Here is a 25,828-nt window from a genome sequence, read left to right on the forward strand (position 1 = left end):
GAGGAGGAGACAGAGGAGGAGGAGGAGACAGAGGAGGAGGAGGAGACAGAGGAGGAGGAGGAGACAGAGGAGGAGGAGACAGAGGAGGAGGAGACAGAGGAGGAGGAGACAGAGGAGGAGGAGACAGAGGAGGAGGAGGAGACAGAGGAGGAGGAGGAGACAGGGGAGGAGGAGGAGACAGGGGAGGAGAGGAATTATATGGCCTCTTGACAGGGGAGGAGAATACACTGCTGAGGGTTTTACTGGGAGCCCTGAGGGAGGAGGAGGAGAGGGAGGAGAAGACTGGGGAGGAGAGGAGTTATATGGCCTCTTGATGGAGAAGGGGCATGTCATGCCAAGTAATGCTGGTAGAACGGAAACCGAGGGAGAGGAAACAGAGCTGATGAATCACAGGCTCCTGTCACCCCCCCCTAGAAGAAAGAGGAGGATACTACGGGGGGCCCTGACAGGTGGCACGAGTAGAGGAGGAGGGAGACCAGAGGAATCACAGCTTCATAATTCTCTCCTAGTGGATGGAGGGAACACGACAGAGACAGCAGTTTTATAACCATGTACCATAGGATGTCCTTGGGGACCAGAGAGAGACGGGAAGGGAGAGAAAGGAGATGATACTACAGAAAGTGCAGAGGAACAAAATAACTGTAAAATGTGTTGTTGATGACGTCTTTAAGCGCCGGACTTAGAATGTGTGGAACACTCTAGAATGTCCAATCATAATGCTAACTCTAGAATCCATAAGGGTTAGTGGTCCGGGAGAAGGTTCTACCCAGTGAGGTCAGAGAGAAGCGATAAGGGCCCCGTCACAGAGAGACACAAATACATGTCAAGTGGGTAGTCGGTGACATGGAACTAAAATAAATGGAATAAGCCCAATGGGCCGATGAACACTAGAAATACGTCCCAAATGGCACCCTATTCTCTATGTATTGCTAGTCTAGCTAATAGGGTTCCGTTTGGGGCATAACCCTAGGTGAATTTAGTAGTGTTGTCTTCTGAAGCCTTCTCCTTGCTTTTTGGTTGTTGTTTTTTTTCCAAGGAGCACCAAGTGATTTCTCCATAGAGAATGTGTATTTTGTTTTTTGTTTCTTTTGTTAAATTTATCTATTTTTACAAGAATCGCTAAAAAATAAGTCTATTTCTTTGTAACGTTAATTCAGGTATAAAGAAGATGCAGCTGTTTTACATGTAAAATATTGCACAGATTTTTACTGATTTAATAAAATGTTGTAATTTAATCAACCGCGTTGTGAACTATTTGTCATCTTCAGACTCTCGCTCACAGTTAGAATCGAGATGCATTGGCCTTCACCCGACTGCCAATAGGATGGCTGATTGTGGAAACATCACCCTGATTTACTCTTAGTCATAGCACAGTTTACCTATTTGCTTATAGTTTTGCCTACACCTAGTGACCTGCTTTTTAAATTATATGAACAAAAAATATTCAATTTTATTTGGAACGGCAAGCCAGACAAAATTAAAAGGGCCTATTTATATAATGAATATGAATTCGGAGTGCAGAAATTATTAAATATTAAAGCATTATACCTCTCACTAAAGGCATCAGTCATACAAAAGTTATACTTAAATCCAAACTGGTTCTCTAGTAAACTGGTAGGAATGTCTCATCCTATGTTCAAGAAGGGCCTTTTCCCCTTTATTCAGATTACACCTGCTCACTTTCGGTTGTTTGAAAAGGAAATCATCTCCAAAATATCTTTCTTTTTTTAAACAAGCCTTAGAAAGTTGGTTGCAATTTCAGTTTAATCCACCTGAAAGGGCTGAACAAATACTTTAACAAATATTGTGGTTAAATTCAAATATACTAATTGATTAAAAAACTATATTTATCGAAGAAAAAAAGGTATAATTTTAGTGAATGATATCATAAATAGGACTGGTGGAGTTGTCACACATGCAGCTAACACAGACATATGGAAATGTCTGCTCTACCCAAAATTACAACCAATTAATTGCAGCATTACCACAAAAATGGAAGAGGCAAGTAGAAGGGGAAAAAGTAAGGAACTTGTATGTCGGCCCAGTATTAAAGAACATAAATGGTTAAAGAAAAGTGTGATAAATTAAAACATATACCAATTTCATTTAAGGACCAAAAAACTGACAGCTGTGCCATTTAAATTGCAAAATAGTTGAGATTTTCGATGGTTAATGAATATACGCAAAACAACGCCGGATTCAAAACTTCACATTTTTCCATTTAAATTACTATACAAAATTCTTGCAACTAATAGAATGTAATATATATAATGGGGGATACAATCTTCCCAGCTCTGCAGATTCTGCTGTGAGGAGGCAGAGTCATTAGATCATTTATTTTGGTACTGTCCATATGTAGCTCGTTCAGGAATGGCTGAAGAATTGCAACATTTGCCTAGAACTAACGCTGCAGATAGCAATACTGGGTGATTTGAAAAGCCAGTCAATCAATCAATAACATAATTATTATTTTAGCAAAAAAAAACATTTTTACATTTACAATCTGTAGAAGCTATGAGAATAGGAAGGTTCAATTATTTTGTGAAGCATCACAGCACAGTTGAAAAATATATGGCAAATAGAAATCCGAAATGGATGATGTTGGAAGATAGATGGGAAGGGTTGAGTGGAGCTGAAGGGTGGGACTAGTAACAAGATAAACAATGTAAAACATACGGGATCTGTAAAATGTATATAGGTTCGGAACTTTTGTGAAATTGCACAGTTACAAATAGAAATCAAACTGGATGGACATCAGAAATAGAGGAAGGACTAAGAACAAACAAGAGAGAACTTTTGTAAAGTAGACTGTGTCTGTAAAATGTGTATAAGATGTATAAATTGAAGGTAAAAGCAGAAGTGTTTATTAGTTTACTCCAATTGGGGGATCGGTGGTAGGGTTTGCGGGGAATAATAAGAAAGGTATATTCTTTTAAAAAGTATATGTCTATATAGGTATGTGTATATCTATGCATGCGTGTATGGATATATATATTTACCTCAAAAATATGGGGGATTGGAAATGATGCAGACAATTACATTGATGGAAGCAACATTCTTTCCGCAATATTAAGCTGATCCACCAAAAAAGAGAAGAAAAAAAAAGATTGCTGGTTGCATCTCGACAGCCAATAGGATTGCTGGTTGCATCTCGACAGCCAATAGGATTGCTGGTTGCATCTCGTCTGAGATTGGTTGAGCACCTTCTACTTCGCTTCAACCTTCTTCAGTATGTCAATTATATTAGCTGCATATTGTCTGCTTAAAGAATCCCATGTATCTGAGTAGAACCTTGTCAATATGGACAGTAGAGGGCGCCACATGTCTGTAAAATCAGTTTGCCAGTGACACACTATATACACTGCTCAAAAAAATAAAGGGAACGCTTAAACAACACAATGTAACTCCAAGTCAATCACACTTCTGTGAAATCAAACTGTCCACTTAGGAAGCAACACTGATTGACAATAGATTTCACATGCTGTTGTGCAAATGGAATAGACAAAAGGTGGAAATTATAGGCAATTAGCAAGACACCCCCAATAAAGGAGTGGTTCTGCAGGTGGTGACCACAGACCACTTCTCAGTTCCTATGCTTCCTGACTGATGTTTTGGTCACTTTTGAATGCTGGCGGTGCTTTCACTCTAGTGGTAGCATGAGACGGAGTCTACAACCCACACAAGTGGCTCAGGTAGTGCAGCTCATCCAGGATGGCACATCAATGCGAGCTGTGGCAAGAAGGTTTGCTGTGTCTGTCAGCGCAGTGTCCAGAGCATGGAGGCGCTACCAGGAGACAGGTCAGTACATCAGGAGACGTGGAGGAGGCCGTAGGAGGGCAACAACCCAGCAGCAGGACCGCTACCTCCGCCTTTGTGCAAGGAGGTGCACTGCCAGAGCCCTGCAAAATGACCTCCAGCAGGCCACAAATGTGCACGTCTGTCCACCCTGTCCACCCTGATAATGTTAATTAGACGATTGGGAACATGTACACATGACTTCCTCAGGGTGGATAATGTTTAATTAGACGATTGGGAACATGTATATCACTAATATCATTAATAATATATACACAATGAGTAACAATAACTTGGCTATATACACACTGAGTAACGATAACTTGGCTTTATACACACTGAGTAATGATAACTTGGCTATATACACAATGAGTAATGTTAACTTGGCTATATACACAATGAGTAACTATAACTTGGCTATATACACAATACGTAACGTTAACTTGGCTTTATACACAATGAGTAACGATAACTTGGCTATATACACAATGAGTAACGTTAACTTGGCTATATACACAATGAGTAACGATAACTTGGCTATATACACAATGAGTAACGATAACTTGGCTCTATACACAATGAGTACCATTAACTTGGCTCTATACACAATGAGTAACGATAACTTGGCTATATACACAATGAGTAACGATAACTTGGCTCTATACACAATAAGTAACGTTAACTTGGCTATATACACACTGAGTAACGATAACTTGGCTATATACACAATGAGTAACGTTAACTTGGCTATATACACAATGAGTAACGTTAACTTGGCTCTATACACAGTGAGTAATGTTAACTTGGCTATATACACACTGAGTAACAATAACTTGGCTCTATACACAATGAGTAATGTTAACTTGGCTATATACACACTGAGTAACGATAACTTGGCTATATACACAATGAGTAACGTTAACTTGGCTATATACACAGTGCGTAATGTTAACTTGGATCTATACACACTGCGTAATGTTAACTTGGCTCTATACACAATGAGTAACGATAACTTGGCTATATACACAATGAGTAACGATTACTTGGCTCTATATACACTGTGTAATGATAACTTGGCTCTATACACACTGAGTAACGTTAACTGGGCTCTATACACAATGAGTAATGTTAACTTGGCTCTATACACAATGAGTAACGCTAACTTGGCTATATACACAATGAGTAACGATAACTTGGCTATATACACACTGAGTAACGTTAACTGGGCTCTATACACAATGAGTAATGTTAACTTGGCTCTATACACACTGTGTAACGATAACTTGGCTATATACACAATAAGTAACGATGTGTCCATGTGCAGGGGTACGAGGTAATAACTTGGCTATATACACGGGGTACCAGTACTGAGTCTATGTGCAGGGGTACGAGGTAATAACTTGGCTATATACACGGGGTACCAGTACTGAGTCCATGTGCAGGGGTACGAGGTAATAACTTGGCTATATACACGGGGTACCAGTACTGAGTCCATGTGCAGGGGTACGAGGTAATAACTTGGCTATATACACGGGGTACCAGTACTGAGTCTATGTGCAGGGGTACGAGGTAATAACTTGGCTATATACACGGGGTACCAGTACTGAGTCCATGTGTAGGGATACGAGGTAATAACTTGGCTATATACACGGGGTACCAGTACTGAGTCCATGTGCAGGCATACGAGGTAATAACTTGGCTATATACACGGGGTACCAGTACTGAGTCCATGTGCAGGGGTACGAGGTAATAACTTGGCTATATACACGGGGTACCAGTACTGAGTCCATGTGCAGGGGTACGAGGTAATAACTTGGCTATATACACGGGGTACCAGTACTGAGTCTATGTGCAGGGGTACGAGGTAATAACTTGGCTATATACACGGGGTACCAGTACTGAGTCCATGTGCAGGGGTACGAGGTAATAACTTGGCTATATACACGGGGTACCAGTACTGAGTCCATGTGCAGGGGTACGAGGTAATAACTTGGCTATATACACGGGGTACCAGTACTGAGTCCATGTGCAGGGGTACGAGGTAATAACTTGGCTATATACACGGGGTACCAGTACTGAGTCCATGTGCAGGGGTACGAGGTAATAACTTGGCTATATACACGGGGTACCAGTACTGAGTCCATGTGCAGCGGTACGAGGTCATTGAGGTAGATATGGAAAGTATTTAGACCCATTGACTTTTTCCACATTTTGTTAAGTTACAGCCTTATTCTAAAGTGGATAAAAAATATGAAAAATCCTCATCAATTTCCTAGATTCTGGCCTTTCTAGGGAGTTTTTCCTAGCCACTGTGCTTCTACACCTGCATTGCTTGCTGTTTGGGGTTTTAGGCTGGGTTTCTGTACAGCACTTTGACATCAGCTGATGTAAAAAGGGCCTTTTTAAATACGTTTGATTGATCGATTTAAACACAATACCCCATAATGACAAAGCAAAAGCAGGTTATAGTAATTTATGCAAATGTATTCAAAATTATAAAAACAAATACCTTATTTACATAAGTATTCAGAACCTTTGCTATGAGACTCGAAATTGAGCTCAGGTGCATCCTGTTTCCGTTGATCAAGTTTCTACAACTTGATTGGAGTCCACCTGTGGTAAATTAAATTTTAGAATAAGGCTGTAATGTAACAAAATGTGGAAAAAGTGAAGGGGTCTGAATACTTTCCGAATGCACTGTAGAGTAGTGGTGAAGTGACTAGGCAACAGGATAGATAATAGACCGTAGAAGCAGCCAATGTGAAGAGTCTTAACAGTTAGTGGCAGAAACAGATAAGGGCAGGGTACAGTAGATAACAGTATAGGCTGTTTGGTAGGAGACAAGGGCAGGGTACAGTAGATAACAGTATAGGCTGTTTGGTAGGAGACAAGGGCAGGGTACAGTAGATAACAGTATAGGCTGTTTGGTAGGAGACAAGGGCAAGGTACAGTAGATAACAGTATAGGCTGTTTGGTAGGAGACAAGGGTAGGGTACAGTAGATAACAGTATAGGCTGTTTGGTAGGAGACAAGGGCAGGGTACAGTAGATAACAGTATAGGCTGTTTGGTAGGAGACAAGGGCAAGGTATAGTAGATAACAGTATAGGCTGTTTGGTAGGAGACAAGGGTAGGGTACAGTAGATAACAGTATAGGCTGTTTGGTAGGAGACAAGGGCAGGGTACAGTAGATAACAGTATAGGCTGTTTGGTGAGAGACAAGGGCAGGGTACAGTAGATAACAGTATAGGCTGTTTGGTAGGAGACAAGGGCAGGGTACAGTAGATAACAGTATAGGCTGTTTGGTAGGAGACAAGGGCAGGGTACAGTAGATAACAGTATAGGCTGTTTGGTAGGAGACAAGGGCAGGGTACAGTAGATAACAGTATAGGCTGTTTGGTAGGAGACAAGGGCAGGGTACAGTAGATAACAGTATAGGCTGTTTGGTAGGGGACAAGGGCAGGGTACAGTAGATAACAGTATAGGCTGTTTGGTAGGAGACAAGGGCAGGGTACAGTAGATAACAGTATAGGCTGTTTGGTAGGAGACAAGGGCAGGGTACAGTAGATAACAGTATAGGCTGTTTGGTAGGAGACAAGGGCGGGGTACAGTAGATAACAGTATAGGCTGTTTGGTAGGATGGGCGGGTCCGGCTACTGACTCTGTTCACCCTCCTGTGTTACTGAGTAGAAGAAAAGTCTGAGTAACAGACTCCTTTTGGACCAGCAGAGCAGTAAGACTCTCCCTCACAGCAGAGCAGTAAGTACTTTTATAAGAGATATGTGTCTGTTATTGGAAAAGCAATGATGAAAAATGTAAGCTTATCAAAAATAAGACTTTTATTTTGTAGTTGGAATGTTTTCTCTGTGGTTATCAGCATTTGTTGAGTGTTCCATTAGTATATTGTATGTCTTTCTGTGTATTCTTCGTTAGTACCCAACTCCTTTTTCCTCTCAGGGAGGATGGCCAACGTCCAGGTGCCTGTTGGTATGTCCTACTGTACTTTAGGTTGAGTGAAACTCTTGTTAACTATTAAGAAAGTGAAACAGCCATGTGTTTTCAGTGGACAGATAGTTGGAAGAAAGTAAATAATGGATGGATGAATTAATGGATGAATGGATGAATGGATGAATGGATGAATGAATGAATTGATAAATGATTGAAGCCATGCTGTAAGGTACTGTAGAGATGAATGAATTAACAAATGAATGCATTAGAGAATGAACTAATACTTTGTCTACTAATACTTCCCCCCCCTCCTCCAGTGGCCATCGGTGCATTTGGGGACAGTCCTGTCCAGATGACCTGTCCTCACTGTCACCAGACCGTGGTCACTCAAGTTGACTTCTCCTCTGGTGTCTTCACCTACCTCTTCTGTGGAGGACTCTTCTTCTGTGGGTACGTACAAGAGTGTGTGTGTGTGTGTGTGTGTGTGCGTGCGTGCGTGCGTGCGTGCGTGCGCGTGTGCGTGTGCGTGTGGTGAAAGCCTATCCTACTGTTAGTCAGTGGGTTAAGGTCAGGCACCACAGGCTGAAATGACTTGCATCTATATATACATTTTGAGACTTGTTGGTATTTTGATCCATTAATATTAGTATTTTCACAAAATAAACATACAAATGTCAAACTTGATGAAAATGTATGTATTTGTTTATCATACTACCGTCATAAAAAATTACATGAATCAATAATTTCAAAGCTCACTACATTAAATTATAAAAGCCCATTTCATAAAGAATGTTACAAACTGGACTATATTTTGTAACTTACTTTGATGAGATTGTGTTTGGGTCTAATTAGGCTTTGGAGATCTAATTTCAGAGTACTTTTAACTGCCATTTCCTGAAAGTCAGACTCAGACAAGCACATGTTGTGAGGTGATGCTTAGATGTTTTCTCCAGACTTGCCCAGAGAGAATTGTTGATATGTTGTTAATTGTTTATTCTAGATCACATTTTCTTTGGAAACAATGCACCAAAAAATGCATTTTTTACCTACGACTTTAGTATTTTACAGATAGAAAGATGAAAACTGTATTTATCCACAAGCTGCTCTGGTCAAGTCCAGTTCTGGAGTGTCTTAACAAAATGAAACCAAAATATTCACGCTGACTTCATCCAGTGTCCAGAGTGAAATGCATTTGTGTAAATATGCATATACTGTATTTAATGAGATATTTGGATTTTTTTTTTATACAAAGTGTATTTTTATTTGTGTCTACATTTAACTGGTAAAAGTTGATTGTAATTTAAGAGAAAAAACATCCCTTTTAGGCCTTAAGATGCATCTCCATACAATGTTTGACCGTTGTTTCTCCTCCTCAGGTTTGTTCTGGGTTGCTGCCTCATCCCTTTCTGTTTCGACCGGCTCAAAGACGCCAAGCACACGTGTCCCTCCTGCAAGACCATCCTGGGGGTTTATAAGCGCTTATAAGCACATAATAACCTGCAGGAGTCTTCCGTGTCTTTTGGGAAGCTCGCTACAACATTGTGTCTTGTCTTCTGAGACAAGTTGTTCTTCCACAACAGTCTGTTGTTTCTCACCACCCAGTAGAACTGCACAGCAGTTTGAAAGACAAATTAGTTTAACTCAATAGAACAATTTAACTGTCACAGAATGTTGTCATTGACAGTGTCCCATCCTGTCCCTTGCTATGCAGTTAACCGTTGCCTTGGCAATGGCAAAAATGTACGACTTAATTAGTTTAACTCAATAGAACAATTTAACTGTCACAGAATGTTGTCATTGACAGTGTTCCATCCTGTCCCTTGCTATGCAGTTCCCCGCTGCCTTGGCAAAGGTAAAATATTTGTGCCATAGAAAACATAGAATGTGAATATTGATGTTTTGATGGTTGTGGTATGATCTGTAAGTTATATTAGTATAATGGACTCAATGCAGCACTGTGAGTCTTTCTGATTCGGGACTGTACTGGTTGGTTAGGAATAAACTGAGCCCTGAAAAATACAACCATTTCACAACCGCTAAAATATTTTGTTAATTTTGTTGAAAAACGCATTTTTTATTATCAGCTGTTAGTTCATTGGCTGTTTATTTCTTTATAAATAAAATGTAAAAAAATTGGGGGGGATTGTGCAATAATATACATTTTTATTAATTAAATCATACATTCAACATCGACTAGTTAGTAGCATCAAATGGCAGCATTGAGAAGACAGACAACAGTCTGAGCTGACGTGAACAGAAGCACAGTGACATTCTAATGACAGAATCATCCTTCACTAGTGGAATCGGTGGTCATGACATTGAACAGCGTTTTGGCTCGCTAGATAAGTGTTGGAGATACTAACCCTGATAAAACAAATGGCTGTCCCAGAAAGACGACATCACCAACACAAGACTTCTTTGTCATCTAATGAAATAGCTTCATATTTTGAACGGAAGACGAAGACAAAGGGCTCTATTCAATCCACATGGTGGAAGTTCAGCGTTACGGCGTGGTTGAAATGTAAAGGGCATGTTCCCGTAGCGTAGACGGCAGTCACGGTAAATGCTGCAGATGTCGGCTCAATAGGAAATGACCTTTACATTTCAGCTATACAGACTGAATAGAGCCCTAAAAATACTTCTTTAAACAACGTTCCAGCCACCAAGACAGAACAGACTTCATTCCAGCCACCAAGACAGAACAGACTTCATTCCAGCCACCAAGACAGAACAGACTTCATTCCAGCCACCAAGACAGAACAGACTTCATTCCAGCCACCAAGACAGAACAGACTTCATTTCAACAACATTCCAACCACCAAGACAGAACAACATACAAAGTGAATACACTTAAATAAAATGGTGTGCAGAACTTGTCAGAGCAGAAACATTGACGTGACTAAAGTGCTAGATTGTTTTATAGTCTTTTGATAGGTCCAGTATATCCTTGTATTCAGTGATATTTACAATATCTAAGGCACTACTTGACTCTAAATGTATACATTTTTGTTTCCTGTTTGAGAACTTTACATGATGTTTTTCCCTGTCTGAGCCGAATGCGACTTGATGCTATGGAGTCAGTTATCTGTGAAATCAGTGTAGAATGTACAGGACAGCGACGGCCAGAGTGGCGAGGAGAAGGTGGAGGCCGAACGTTGGTCTGTTGGTCGCTCCGCCGCTCGCTACACAGAAACAAACATACATTATAACTTTGTTCACTGAATCATCTCTCTCTGTCTCTCTCGCTTTCTCTCTCTCACTCTCTCACTCACTCTCTCACTCACTCACTCTCTCACGCACTCTCTCACAGAGAAATGAAAGAGAACCGGCTGATCTTTCATAGATAAAAAGGAACGGTCATGTTTTACCTGTAGTAGCAGCTCCTCCAGCCACGGTGGTGACTGCTCCAGCTCCTCCAGCCACGGTGGTGACTGCCCCAGCTCCTCCAGCCACGGTGGTGACTGCCCCAGCTCCTCCAGCCACGGTGGTGACTGCCCCAGCTCCTCCAGCCACGGTGGTGACTGCCCCAGCTCCTCCAGCCATGGTGGTGACTGCCCCAGCTCCTCCAGCCACGGTGGTGACTGCTCCAGCTCCTCCAGCCACGGTGGTGACTGCTCCAGCTCCTCCAGCCACGGTGGTGACTGCTCCAGCTCCTCCAGCCACGGTGGTGACTGCTCCAGCTCCTCCAGCCACGGTGGTGACTGCTCCAGCTCCTCCAGCCACGGTGGTGACTGCTCCAGCTCCTCCAGCCACGGTGGTGACTACCCCATTTCCTCCAGCTACCCCTGCACTGGTACTAGGAAGTAGGATGGTTCCCACACCAACCGAGGTGGGGTCAGCCTTGCCCCCCTTAAGACCCAGCCCCAGATAGTCCAGGTCGGCCTGGAAACGGGTGCTGATCCAGGTCTGGACCACGCTCTGGTTCTCATAGCTCCTCAGCTCTGGCAGGTTAGAACCCAGCAGACCTTTGACCTGGCTCACATCCAGAGTCTGAGGGAGGAGGGGTTAGGGGGATAACTAGATACAGTTGTAGAAACACACACACACACACACACAAACGCGCACGCACGCACGCACACACACACAGATGTAGAAACACACACAGACAGACACACACACAGATGTAGAAACGCACACACACACACACACACACACACAGACAGACAGACAGACAGACAGACAGACAGACAGACAGACAGACAGACAGACGTAGAAACGCACACAGACACACACACACAAACAAACAGACAGACAGATGTAGAAGCGCACACAGACAGACACACACAAACAAACAGACAGACAGATGTAGAAACGCACACACAGACACACCTGTATAACAGTAGGGTCCAGGCTGATGAAAGTGTCCATGTCCATACTGATGTTAGAGGTGGACAGACGCTGGACGTAGGCTGAGTCAGCACCACCTAGTGGACAGAAAGAGAGTAGACTGAGTCAGCAACACCTAGTGGACAGACAGAGTAGACTGAGTCAGCACCCCCTAGTGGACAGACAGAGTAGACTGAGTCAGCACCCCCTAGTGGACAGACAGAGAGTAGGCTGAGTCAGCACCCCCTAGTGGACAGACAGAGTAGACTGAGTCAGCACCCCCTAGTGGACAGACAGAGTAGACTGAGTCAGCACCACCTAGTGGACAGACAGAGTAGACTGAGTCAGCACCCCCTAGTGGACAGACAGAGTAGACTGAGTCAGCACTCCCTAGTGGACAGAGAGTAGACTGAGTCAGCACCACCTAGTGGACAGAGTAGACTGAGTCAGCACCCCCTAGTGGACAGACAGAGTAGACTGAGTCAGCACCACCTAGTGGACAGAGAGTAGACTGAGTCAGCACTCCCTAGTGGACAGACAGAGAGTAGACTGAGTCAGCACCACCTAGTGGACAGAGAGTAGACTGAGTCAGCACCACCTAGTGGTCAGACAGAGTAGACTGAGTCAGCACCCCCTAGTGGACAGACAGAGTAGACTGAGTCAGCACCACCTAGTGGACAGACAGAGTAGACTGAGTCAGCACCACCTAGTGGACAGACAGAGTAGACTGAGTCAGCACCCCCTAGTGGACAGACAGAGTAGACTGAGTCAGCACCCCCTAGTGGACAGACAGAGTAGACTGAGTCAGCAACACCTAGTGGACAGAGTAGACTGAGTCAGCACCCCCTAGTGGACAGACAGAGTAGACTGAGTCAGCACCCCCTAGTGGTCAGACAGAGTAGACTGAGTCAGCACCCCCTAGTGGACAGACAGAGAGTAGACTGAGTCAGTGCCACCTAGTGGACAGACAGAGTAGACTGAGTCAGCACCCCCTAGTGGACAGACAGAGAGTAGGCTGAGTCAGCACCACCTAGTGGACAGACAGAGTAGGCTGAGTCAGCACCCCCTAGTGGACAGACAGAGTAGACTGAGTCAGCACCACCTAGTGGACAGACAGAGAGTAGACTGAGTCAGCACCACCTAGTGGACAGACAGAGTAGACTGAGTCAGCAACACCTAGTGGACAGACAGAGTAGGCTGAGTCAGCAACACCTAGTGGACAGACAGAGTAGACTGAGTCTGCACCCCCTAGTGGACAGACAGAGTAGACTGAGTCAGCACCACCTAGTGGACAGACAGAGTAGACTGAGTCAGCACCCCCTAGTGGACAGACAGAGTAGACTGAGTCAGCACCACCTAGTGGATAGACAGAGTAGGCTGAGTCAGCAACACCTAGTGGACAGACAGAGAGTAGACTGAGTCAGCACCACCTAGTGGACAGACAGAGTAGACTGAGTCAGCAACACCTAGTGGACAGACAGAGTAGACTGAGTCAGCACCCCCTAGTGGACAGACAGAGTAGACTGAGTCAGCACCACCTAGTGGACAGACAGAGTAGACTGAGTCAGCACCCCCTAGTGGACAGACAGAGTAGACTGAGTCAGCACCACCTAGTGGACAGACAGAGTAGGCTGAGTCAGCAACACCTAGCGGACAGACAGAGAGTAGACTGAGTCAGCACCCCCTAGTGGACAGACAGAGTAGGCTGAGTCAGCAACACCTAGTGGACAGACAGAGTAGGCTGAGTCAGCACCCCCTAGTGGACAGAGAGTAGGCTGAGTCAGCACCACCTAGTGGACAGACAGAGTAGACTGAGTCAGCACCCCCTAGTGGACAGACAGAGTAGACTGAGTCAGCACCCCCTAGTGGACAGACAGAGTAGACTGAGTCAGCACCCCCTAGTGGACAGACAGAGTAGACTGAGTCAGCACCACCTAGTGGACAGACAGAGTAGACTGAGTCAGCACCCCCTAGTGGACAGACAGAGTAGACTGAGTCAGCACCCCCTAGTGGACAGACAGAGTAGACTGAGTCAGCACTCCCTAGTGGACAGACAGAGAGTAGACTGAGTCAGCACCCCCTAGTGGACAGACAGAGAGTAGGCTGAGTCAGCAACACCTAGTGGACAGACAGAGTAGGCTGAGTCAGCACCCCCTAGTGGACAGACAGAGTAGACTGAGTCAGCACCACCTAGTGGACAGACAGAGTAGACTGAGTCAGCACCCCCTAGTGGACAGACAGAGAGTAGGCTGAGTCAGCACCACCTAGTGGACAGACAGAGTAGACTGAGTCTGCACCCCCTAGTGGACAGACAGAGTAGACTGAGTCAGCACCACCTAGTGGACAGACAGAGTAGACTGAGTCAGCACCCCCTAGTGGACAGACAGAGAGTAGGCTGAGTCAGCACCCCCTAGTGGACAGAGAGTAGGCTGAGTCAGCACCCCCTAGTGGACAGACAGAGTAGACTGAGTCAGCACCCCCTAGTGGACAGACAGAGAGTAGACTGAGTCAGCACCACCTAGTGGACAGAGAGTAGGCTGAGTCAGCACCCCCTAGTGGACAGACAGAGTAGACTGAGTCAGCACCACCTAGTGGACAGACAGAGAGTAGACTGAGTCAGCAACACCTAGTGGACAGACAGAGAGTAGACTGAGTCAGCACCCCCTAGTGGACAGACAGAGTAGACTGAGTCAGCACCACCTAGTGGACAGACAGAGTAGACTGAGTCAGCACCACCTAGTGGACAGACAGAGAGTAGACTGAGTCAGCACCACCTAGTGGACAGAGAGTAGACTGAGTCAGCACCCCCTAGTGGACAGACAGAGAGTAGACTGAGTCAGCACCCCCTAGTGGACAGACAGAGAGTAGACTGAGTCAGCACCACCTAGTGGACAGAGAGTAGGCTGAGTCAGCACCCCCTAGTGGACAGACAGAGTAGACTGAGTCAGCACCCCCTAGTGGACAGATAGAGAGTAGACTGAGTCAGCACCCCCTAGTGGACAGACAGAGAGTAGGCTGAGTCAGCACCCCCTAGTGGACAGACAGAGTAGACTGAGTCAGCACCACCTAGTGGACAGACAGAGAGTAGACTGAGTCAGCAACACCTAGTGGACAGACAGAGTAGACTGAGTCAGCACCCCCTAGTGGACAGAGAGTAGACTGAGTCAGCACCACCTAGTGGACAGACAGAGAGTAGACTGAGTCAGCACCCCCTAGTGGACAGACAGAGTAGACTGAGTCAGCACCCCCTAGTAGACAGAGAGTAGAATGAGTCAGCACCCCCTAGTGGACAGACAGAGTAGACTGAGTCAGCACCCCCTAGTGGACAGACAGAGTAGGCTGAGTCAGCACCCCCTAGTGGACAGACAGAGTAGGCTGAGTCAGCACCCCCTAGTGGACAGACAGAGTAGGCTGAGTCAGCACTCCCTGGTGGACAGACAGAGTAGACTGAGTCAGTGCCACCTAGTGGACAGACAGAGTAGACTGAGTCAGCACCCCCTAGTGGACAGACAGAGAGTAGGCTGAGTCAGCACCACCTAGTGGACAGACAGAGTAGGCTGAGTCAGCACCCCCTAGTGGACAGACAGAGTAGGCTGAGTCAGCAACACCTAGTGGACAGACAGAGTAGACTGAGTCTGTACCCCCTAGTGGACAGACAGAGTAGACTGAGTCAGCACCACCTAGTGGACAGACAGAGTAGACTGAGTTAGCACCCCCTAGTGGACAGACAGAGTAGACTGAGTCAGCACCACCTAGTGGACAGACAGAGTAGGCTGAGTCAGCAACACCTAGTGGACAGACAGAGAGTAGACTGAGTCAGCACCACCTAGTGGACAGACAGAGTAGACTGAGTCAGCAACACCTAGTGGACAGACAGAGTAGGCTGAGTCAGCACCCCCTAGTGGACAGAGAGTAGGCTGAGTCAGCACCACCTAGTGGACAGACAGAGTAGACTGAGTCAGCACCCCCTAGTGGACAGACAGAGTAGACTGAGTCAGCACCCCCTAGTGGACAGACAGAGTAGACTGAGTCAGCACCCCCTAGTGGACAGACAGAGTAGACTGAGTCAGCACCACCTAGTGGACAGACAGAGTAGACTGAGTCAGCACCCCCTAGTGGACAGACAGAGTAGACTGAGTCAGCACCCCCTAGTGGACAGACAGAGTAGACTGAGTCAGCACTCCCTAGTGGACAGACAGAGAGTAGACTGAGTCAGCACCCCCTAGTGGACAGACAGAGAGTAGGCTGAGTCAGCAACACCTAGTGGACAGACAGAGTAGGCTGAGTCAGCACCCCCTAGTGGACAGACAGAGTAGACTGAGTCAGCACCACCTAGTGGACAGACAGAGTAGACTGAGTCTGCACCCCCTAGTGGACAGACAGAGTAGACTGAGTCAGCACCACCTAGTGGACAGACAGAGTAGACTGAGTCAGCACCCCCTAGTGGACAGACAGAGAGTAGACTGAGTCAGCACCACCTAGTGGACAGAGAGTAGGCTGAGTCAGCACCCCCTAGTGGACAGACAGAGTAGACTGAGTCAGCACCCCCTAGTGGACAGACAGAGAGTAGACTGAGTCAGCACCACCTAGTGGACAGAGAGTAGGCTGAGTCAGCACCCCCTAGTGGACAGACAGAGTAGACTGAGTCAGCACCACCTAGTGGACAGACAGAGAGTAGACTGAGTCAGCAACACCTAGTGGACAGACAGAGAGTAGACTGAGTCAGCACCCCCTAGTGGACAGACAGAGTAGACTGAGTCAGCACCACCTAGTGGACAGACAGAGTAGACTGAGTCAGCACCACCTAGTGGACAGACAGAGAGTAGACTGAGTCAGCACCACCTAGTGGACAGAGAGTAGACTGAGTCAGCACCCCCTAGTGGACAGACAGAGAGTAGACTGAGTCAGCACCCCCTAGTGGACAGATAGAGAGTAGACTGAGTCAGCACCCCCTAGTGGACAGACAGAGAGTAGGCTGAGTCAGCACCCCCTAGTGGACAGACAGAGTAGACTGAGTCAGCACCACCTAGTGGACAGACAGAGAGTAGACTGAGTCAGCAACACCTAGTGGACAGACAGAGTAGACTGAGTCAGCACCCCCTAGTGGACAGAGAGTAGACTGAGTCAGCACCACCTAGTGGACAGACAGAGAGTAGACTGAGTCAGCACCCCCTAGTGGACAGACAGAGTAGACTGAGTCAGCACCCCCTAGTAGACAGAGAGTAGACTGAGTCAGCACCCCCTAGTGGACAGACAGAGTAGACTGAGTCAGCACCCCCTAGTGGACAGACAGAGTAGACTGAGTCAGCACCCCCTAGTGGACAGACAGAGTAGACTGAGTCAGCACCCCCTAGTGGACAGACAGAGTAGGCTGAGTCAGCACCCCCTAGTGGACAGACAGAGTAGGCTGAGTCAGCACCCCCTAGTGGACAGACAGAGTAGGCTGAGTCAGCACTCCCTGGTGGACAGACAGAGTAGACTGAGTCAGCACTCCCTAGTGGACAGACAGAGAGTAGACTGAGTCAGCAACACCTAGTGGACAGAGTAGACTGAGTCAGCACCCCCTAGTGGACAGACTTTTCTCCAAAAAGTACGATCTTTGTCCCCATGTGCAGTTGCAAACCGTAGTCTGGGTTTTTTATGGAGTTTTGGAGCAGTGGCTTCTTCCTTGCTGAGCGGCCTTTCAGGTTATGTCGATATAGGACTCGTTTTACTGTAGATATAGATACATTTGTACCTGTTTCCTCCAGTATCTTCACAAGGTCCTTTGCTGTTGTTCTGGGATTGATTTGCACCAAAGTACGTTCATCTCTAGGAGACAGAATGCGTCTCCTTCCTGAGCGGTATGACGGCTGCGTGGTCCCATGGTGTTTATACTTGCGTACTATTGTTTGTACAGATGAACGTGGTACCTTCAGGCGTTTGGAAATTGCTCCCAAGGATGAACCTGACTTGTGGAGGTCTACAATTTTTTTTCTGAGGTCTTGGCTGATTTCTTTTGATTTTCCCATGATGTCAAGCAAAGAGAAACTGAGTTTGAAGGTAGGCCTTGAAATACATCCACAGGTACACCTCCAATTGACTCAAATTATATCAATTAGCCTATCAGAAGCTTCTAAAGCCATGACATAATTTTCTGGAATTCTCCAAGCTGTTTAAAGACACAGTCAACTTAGTGTATGTAAACTTCTGACCCACTGGAATTGTGATACAGTGAAATAATCTGTCTGTAAACAATTGTTGGAAAAATTACTTGTGTCATGCACAAAGTAGATGTCCTAACCGACTTGCCAAAACAATAGTTTGTTAACAATAAATTTGTGGAGTGTTGAAAAATGAGTTTTAATGACTCCAACCTAAGTGTATGTAAACTTCCAACTTCAACTGTATGTAAGGCTGTGTTAGCTGGAAGGAGGTAGAGGTACATATGTATGGCTGTGTTAGCTGGTAGAGGTACCTATGTATGGCTGTGTTAGCTGGTGGGATGTACCTATGTATGGCTGTGTTAGCTGGTAGGAGGTAGAGGTACCTATGTATGGCTGTGTTAGCTGGTAGGAGGTACCTATGTATGGCTGTGTTAGCTGGTGGGATGTACCTATGTATGGCTGTGTTAGCTGGTAGAGGTACCTATGTATGGCTGTGTTAGCTGGTAGGAGGTACCTATGTATGTCTGTGTTAGCTGGTAGGAGGTACCTATGTATGGCTGTGTTAGCTGGTAGAGGTACCTATGTATGGCTGTGTTAGCTGGTAGGAGGTAGAGGTACCAATGTATGGCTGTGTTAGCTGGTAGGAGGTACCTATGTATGGCTGTGTTAGCTGGTAGGAGGTACCTATGTATGGCTGTGTTAGCTGGTAGGAGGTAGAGGTACCTATGTATGGCTGTGTTAGCTGGTAGGAGGTACCTATGTATGGCTGTGTTAGCTGGTAGGAGGTAGAGGTACCTATGTATGGCTGTGTTAGCTGGTAGGAGGTACCTATGTATGGCTGTGTTAGCTGGTAGGAGGTACCTATGTATGGCTGTGTTAGCTGGTAGGAGGTACCTATGTATGGCTGTGTTAGCTGGTAGGAGGTACCTATGTATGGCTGTGTTAGCTGGTAGGAGGTACCTATGTATGGCTGTGTTAGCTGTTAGGAGGTACCTATGTATGGCTGTGTTAGCTGGTAGGAGGTAGAGGTATCTATTTATGGTTGTGTTAGCTGGTAGGAGGTAGAGGTACCTATGTATGGCTGTGTTAGCTGGTAGAGGTACCTATATATGGCTGTGTTAGCTGGTGGGATGTACCTATGTATGGCTGTGTTAGCTGGTAGGAGGTAGAGGTACCTATGTATGGCTGTGTTAGCTGGTGGGATGTACCTATGTATGGCTGTGTTATCAGGTAGGAGGTACCTATGTATGGCTGTGTTAGCTGGTAGGAGGTAGAGGTACCTATGTATGGCTGTGTTAGCTGGTGGGATGTACCTATGTATGGCTGTGTTAGCTGGTAGGAGGTACCTATGTATGGCTGTGTTAGCTGGTAGGAGGTAGAGGTACCTATGTATGGCTGTGTTAGCTGGTAGGAGGTACCTATGTATGGCTGTGTTAGCTGGTAGGAGGTAGAGGTACCTATGTATGGCTGTGTTAGCTGGTGGGATGTACCTATGTATGGCTGTGTTAGCTGGTAGGAGGTACCTATGTATGGCTGTGTTAGCTGGTAGGAGGTAGAGGTACCTATGTATGGCTGTGTTAGCTGGTAGGAGGTACCTATGTATGGCTGTGTTAGCTGGTAGGAGGTAGAGGTATCTATTTATGGTTGCGTTAGCTGGTAGGAGGTAGAGGTACCTATGTATGGCTGTGTTAGCTGGTGGGATGTACCTATGTATGGCTGTGTTAGCTGGTAGGAGGTAGAGGTACCTATGTATGGCTGTGTTAGCTGGTGGGATGTACCTATGTATGGCTGTGTTAGCTGGTAGGAGGTACCTATGTATGGCTGTGTTAGCTGGTGGGATGTACCTATGTATGGCTGTGTTAGCTGGTAGAGGTACCTATGTATGGTTGTGTTAGCTGGTAGGAGGTACCTATGTATGGCTGTGTTAGCTGGTAGGAGGTAGAGGTACCTATGTATGGCTGTGTTAGCTGGTAGAGGTACCTATGTATGGCTGTGTTAGCTGGTAGGAGGTACCTATGTATGGCTGTGTTAGCTGGTAGGAGGTAGAGGTACCTATGTATGGCTGTGTTAGCTGGTAGGAGGTACCTATGTATGGCTGTGTTAGCTGGTGGGATGTACCTATGTATGGCTGTGTTAGCTGGTAGAGGTACCTATGTATGGCTGTGTTAGCTGGTAGGAGGTAGAGGTACCTATGTATGGCTGTGTTAGCTGGTAGGAGGTAGAGGTACCTATGTATGGCTGTGTTAGCTGGTGGGATGTACCTATGTATGGCTGTGTTAGCTGGTAGAGGTACCTATGTATGGCTGTGTTAGCTGGTAGGAGGTACCTATGTATGGCTGTGTTAGCTGGTAGGAGGTAGAGGTACCTATGTATGGTTGTGTTAGCTGGTAGGAGGTACCTATGTATGGCTGTGTTAGCTGGTAGGAGGTACCTATGTATGGCTGTGTTAGCTGGTGGGATGTACCTATGTATGGCTGTGTTAGCTGGTAGGAGGTACCTATGTATGGCTGTGTTAGCTGGTAGGAGGTAGAGGTACCTATGTATGGCTGTGTTAGCTGGTGGGATGTACCAATGTATGGTTGTGTTAGCTGGTAGAGGTACCTATGTATGGCTGTGTTAGCTGGTAGGAGGTACCTATGTATGGCTGTGTTAGCTGGTAGGAGGTAGAGGTACCTATGTATGGTTGTGTTAGCTGGTAGGAGGTACCTATGTATGGCTGTGTTAGCTGGTAGGAGGTACCTATGTATGGCTGTGTTAGCTGGTGGGATGTACCTATGTATGGCTGTGTTAGCTGGTAGAGGTACCTATGTATGGCTGTGTTAGCTGGTAGAAGGTACCTATGTATGGCTGTGTTAGCTGGTAGGAGGTAGAGGTACCTATGTATGGCTGTGTTAGCTGGTAGGAGGTACCTATGTATGGCTGTGTTAGCTGGTAGGAGGTAGAGGTACCTATGTATGGCTGTGTTAGCTGGTAGGAGGTACCTATGTATGGCTGTGTTAGCTGGTAGGAGGTACCTATGTATGGCTGTGTTAGCTGGTAGGAGGTACCTATGTATGGCTGGGTTAGTTGGTAGGAGGTACCTATGTATGGCTGTGTTAGCTGGTAGGAGGTACGTATGTATGGCTGTGTTAGCTGGTAGTAGGTACCTATGTATGGCTGTGTTAGCTGGTAGGAGGTACCTATGTATGGCTGTGTTAGCTGGTAGGATGTACCTATGTATGGCTGTGTTAGCTGGTAGGAGGTACCTATGTATGGCTGTGTTAGCTGGTAGGAGGTACCTATGTATGGCTGTGTTAGCTGGTAGGATGTACCTATGTATGGCTGTGTTAGCTGGTAGGAGGTACCTATGTATGGCTGTGTTAGCTGGTAGGAGGTAGCAGAGACAGCACTACGGCTCTGGAAGGCTCCTTCAGCGATGATGAACAGCGTCCTCTTCTTCGTTATGTTGCAGTTGGTCACCGTCAGGGCACTGGCCTTACTGCAAAACGGTTAAACAGATAGCGCACGTCAACACACCCGTCTTATTGTTGACAAACAGGATAAAACATACATCACACCCGTCTTATTGTTGACAAACAGGATAAAACATACATCACACCCGTCTTATTGTTGACTAACAGGATAAAACATACATCACACCCGTCTTATTGTTGACAAACAGGATAAAACATACATCACAGGTCATCACACTATAGGTAGTTCAGGATAAGACACAGGTCATCACACTATAGGTAGTTCAGGATAAGACACACGTCATCACACTATAGGTAGTTCAGGATAAGACACAGGTCATCACACTATAGGTAGTTCAGGATAAGACACACGTCATCACACTATAGGTAGTTCAGGATAAGACACACGTCATCACACTATAGGTAGTTCAGGATAAGACACAGGTCATCACACTATAGGTAGTTCAGGATAAGACACAGGTCATCACACTATAGGTAGTTCAGGATAAGACACAGGTCATCACACTATAGGTAGTTCAGGATAAGACACAGGTCATCACACTATAGGTAGTTCAGGATAAGACAGGTCATCACACTATAGGTAGTTCAGGATAAGACACAGGTCATCACACTATAGGTAGTTCAGGATAAGACACAGGTCATCACACTATAGGTAGTTCAGGATAAGACACAGGTCATCACACTATAGGTAGTTCAGGATAAGACACAGGTCATCACACTATAGGTGATGACCTGTGTCTCCTAGAACAGCCCAGACTGGTAACAGCCCCGACTGGTAACAGCCCAGACTGTTAACAGCCCAGACTGTAACAGCCCAGACTGGTAACAGCCCAGACTGGTAACAGCCCAGACTGGTAACAGCCCAGACTGGTAACAGCCATCTCCTAGAACAGCCCAGACTGGTAACTGCCCAGACTGTAACAGCCCAGACTGGTAACAGCCCAGACTGGTAACAGCCCAGACTGGTAACAGCCATCTCCTAGAACAGCCCAGACTGGTAACAGCCCAGACTGGTAACAGCCCAGACTGGTAACAGCCATCTCCTAGAACAGCCCAGACTGGTAACAGCCCAGACTGGTAACAGCCATCTCCTAGAACAGCCCAGACTGTAACAGCCCAGACTGGTAACAGCCCAGACTGGTAACAGCCCAGACTGGTAACAGCCCAGACTGGTAACAGCCCAGACTGGTAACAGCCCAGACTGGTAACAGCCCAGACTGGTAACAGCCCAGACTTTAACAGCCCAGACTGGTAACAGCCCAGACTGGTAACAGCCCAGACTGTAACAGCCCAGACTGGTAACAGCCCAGACTGGTAACAGCCCAGACTGGTAACAGCCCAGACTGCAACAGCCCGTCACATTTGAGTACAGAATCAAACCACAAAATAGGTCATTAGTTTCCATTTGAAATATTCCAACAAATTGAAACCAGCGGCTTTAAAAATGATCCAATAGAACTGAAATGCTGCTGTCATCTCCCTCCCCCGGACTGATCTAAAAAAAAGCCTCTGTGGTGTTTCCACGGTAACGGGGGGAGGGGAGGAGCCTCTGTCTCTTATATTAGGCTCTCCTCTGTAGTAACGGTCTTCAGGATGCTGGCAAGCTAGTGTTAGCATAGAGGCTAAGTGTTACATGTTTTCCTATGGAAAATGTTAGCCCTGTTACCCATCTTAGTAATAATGTTACCTCAGGCTACTCTGTGTAATGATCTTCAGGAGGCTGATGTCTAGTGAACACAGGTTGGGTCCTCCTCTCTGTCTTACCTCAGGCTACTCTGTGTAATGATCTTCAGGAGGCTGATGTCTAGTGAACACAGGTTGGGTCCTCCTCTCTGTCTTACCTCAGGCTACTCTGTGTAATGATCTTCAGGAGGCTGATGTCTAGTGAACACAGGTTGGGTCCTCCTCTCTGTCTTACCTCAGGCTACTCTGTGTAATGATCTTCAGGAGGCTGATGTCTAGTGAACACAGGTTGGGTCCTCCTCTCTGTCTTACCTCAGGCTACTCTGTGTAATGATCTTCAGGAGGCTGATGTCTAGTGAACACAGGTTGGGTCCTCCTCTCTGTCTTACCTCAGGCTACTCTGTGTAATGATCTTCAGGAGGCTGATGTCTAGTGAACACAGGTTGGGTCCTCCTCTCTGTCTTACCTCAGGCTACTCCGTGTAATGATCTTCAGGAGGCTGATGTCTAGTGAACACAGGTTGGGTCCTCCTCTCTGTCTTACCTCAGGCTACTCCGTGTAATGATCTTCAGGAGGCTGATGTCTAGTGAACACAGGTTGGGTCCTCCTCTCTGTCTTACCTCAGGCTACTCTGTGTAATGATCTTCAGGAGGCTGATGTCTAGTGAACACAGGTTGGGTCCTCCTCTCTGTCTTACCTCAGGCTACTCCGTGTAATGATCTTCAGGAGGCTGATGTCTAGTGAACACAGGTTGGGTCCTCCTCTCTGTCTTACCTCAGGCTACTCCGTGTAATGATCTTCAGGAGGCTGATGTCTAGTGAACACAGGTTGGGTCCTCCTCTCTGTCTTACCTCAGGCTACTCTGTGTAATGATCTTCAGAAGGCTGATGTCTAGTGAACACAGGTTGGGTCCACCGATGGAGTTGAGCTCTGCACTGCCCAGTGTATTTCCTGAGTTCGTCAGGTACTTACTGATGATGGCCTGTGCCTATAGGGGGGACATGATTAGATTGGTAAATGGCAGACTGATTGATTGGTTAATCACTTGACAGACAGACAGACAGACAGACAGACAGACAGACAGACAGACAGACAAATACATCTGGTTACCATGGCAGCATCCCAGTTTCCATGGGAGGGGTCCATCAGAGCTGACAGTGTGTCGATCTTGGTGATGTTCCACATGGTGATGTCAGCATTAGTGGCGACGCGCGAAGCCGGACCAAGAACCTGCACCTTCGCTTCTGGGATGGTGGCGTTTACGGAGTAGGCCTGATGGGCGGGACACAGGAAACAGGAAGTACAGTCACATAATCTAACAGAAGGATAAAGCTTCATAGCACCCATGTCATACTATCTATACATTCTCTCTGTTATTCAGATGTGATGATAAATGTATTTATCAGGTCAGATGTAATGATAAATGTATTTATATCAGATGTAATGATACTGTATTTATATCAGATGTAATGATACTGTATTTATATCAGATGTAATGATACTGTATTTATATCAGATGTAATGATACTGTATTTATATCAGGTCAGATGTAATGATACTGTATTTATATCAGATGTAATGATACTGTATTTATATCAGATGTAATGATACTGTATTTATATCAGGTCAGATGTAATGATACTGTATTTATATCAGATGTAATGATACTGTATTTATATCAGGTCAGATGTAATGATACTGTATTTATATCAGATGTAATGATACTGTATTTATATCAGATGTAATGATACTGTATTTATATCAGGTCAGATGTAATGATACTGTATTTATATCAGATGTAATGATACTGTATTTATATCAGGTCAGATGTAATGATACTGTATTTATATCAGGTGTAATGATACTGTATTTATATCAGATGTAATGATACTGTATTTATATCAGATGTAATGATACTGTATTTATATCAGGTCAGGTGTAATGATACTGTATTTATATCAGGTGTAATGATACTGTATTTATATCAGATGTAATGATACTGTATTTATATCAGGTGTAATGATACTGTATTTATATCAGATGTAATGATACTGTATTTATATCAGGTCAGATGTAATGATACTGTATTTATATCAGGTGTAATGATACTGTATTTATATCAGATGTAATGATACTGTATTTATATCAGGTGTAATGATACTGTATTTATATCAGGTGTAATGATGCTGTATTTATATCAGGTCAGATGTAATGATACTGTATTTATATCAGGTCAGATGTAATGATACTGTATTTATATCAGGTGTAATGATACTGTATTTATATCAGGTGTAATGATACTGTATTTATATCAGGTCAGATGTAATGATACTGTATTTATATCAGATGTAATGATACTGTATTTATATCAGGTCAGGTGTAATGATACTGTATTTATATCAGGTCAGGTGTAATGATACTGTATTTATATCAGGTCAGGTGTAATGATACTGTATTTA

At 45.4% G+C, this 25,828-nt stretch overlaps 3 protein-coding genes across 3 annotated transcripts in view; 1 reads left to right on the forward strand and 2 right to left on the reverse strand.

Moving 5' to 3' along the window:
• The first annotated feature begins 7,755 nt into the window (after positions 1-7,755).
• Positions 7,756-9,506, forward strand: LOC129842810 (lipopolysaccharide-induced tumor necrosis factor-alpha factor homolog). Its single transcript, XM_055911464.1, has 3 exons — positions 7,756-7,780; positions 8,059-8,191; positions 9,118-9,506. Exons 1-3 carry the CDS (start codon positions 7,756-7,758, stop codon positions 9,224-9,226), a joined length of 267 nt encoding a protein of 88 aa, XP_055767439.1. The 3' UTR covers positions 9,227-9,506.
• A 378-nt stretch (positions 9,507-9,884) lies between these two features.
• LOC129842809 (PE-PGRS family protein PE_PGRS33-like) lies at positions 9,885-23,894 on the reverse strand. Its single transcript, XM_055911463.1, has 5 exons — positions 23,836-23,894; positions 21,558-21,691; positions 12,071-12,165; positions 11,110-11,731; positions 9,885-10,923 (listed from the first exon to the last, which is right to left on the reverse strand). Exons 3-5 carry the CDS (start codon positions 12,113-12,115, stop codon positions 10,835-10,837), a joined length of 756 nt encoding a protein of 251 aa, XP_055767438.1. The 5' UTR covers positions 12,116-12,165; positions 21,558-21,691; positions 23,836-23,894; the 3' UTR covers positions 9,885-10,834.
• Positions 23,895-24,179: 285 nt separating this feature from the next.
• LOC129842808 (mesothelin-like protein) overlaps positions 24,180-25,828 on the reverse strand; it is a 30,362-nt gene continuing 28,713 nt past the window's right edge. The window contains exons 11-12 of the mRNA XM_055911462.1: positions 24,480-24,641; positions 24,180-24,357 (exon numbers count right to left, since the gene is read on the reverse strand). Of these exons, the coding sequence (XP_055767437.1) occupies positions 24,217-24,357; positions 24,480-24,641 (303 nt within the window). The 3' untranslated portion in view covers positions 24,180-24,216. The remainder of the gene's footprint in view (positions 24,358-24,479; positions 24,642-25,828) is intronic.

The sequence above is a fragment of the Salvelinus fontinalis genome, unplaced genomic scaffold, assembly GCF_029448725.1.
Source record: "Salvelinus fontinalis isolate EN_2023a unplaced genomic scaffold, ASM2944872v1 scaffold_0065, whole genome shotgun sequence".
Classification (NCBI taxonomy): Eukaryota; Metazoa; Chordata; class Actinopteri; order Salmoniformes; family Salmonidae; genus Salvelinus; species Salvelinus fontinalis.

Excerpts from the sequence above, each read along its gene's own strand:
- LOC129842810 (XM_055911464.1), top strand. The coding sequence starts at position 7,756 with ATGGCCAACGTCCAGGTGCCTGTTG. Across the intron at positions 7,781-8,058 it reads CAACGTCCAGGTGCCTGTTG|TGGCCATCGGTGCATTTGGG; the intron begins GTATGTCCTACT and ends CCCCTCCTCCAG. Across the intron at positions 8,192-9,117 it reads GGAGGACTCTTCTTCTGTGG|GTTTGTTCTGGGTTGCTGCC; the intron begins GTACGTACAAGA and ends TCTCCTCCTCAG.
- LOC129842809 (XM_055911463.1), bottom strand. The coding sequence starts at position 12,115 with ATGGACATGGACACTTTCATCAGCCTGGACCCTACTGTTATACAG. Across the intron at positions 11,732-12,070 it reads TGGACCCTACTGTTATACAG|ACTCTGGATGTGAGCCAGGT; the intron begins GTGTGTCTGTGT and ends CTCCTCCCTCAG. Across the intron at positions 10,924-11,109 it reads TGGAGGAGCTGCTACTACAG|CGAGCGGCGGAGCGACCAAC; the intron begins GTAAAACATGAC and ends GTTTCTGTGTAG.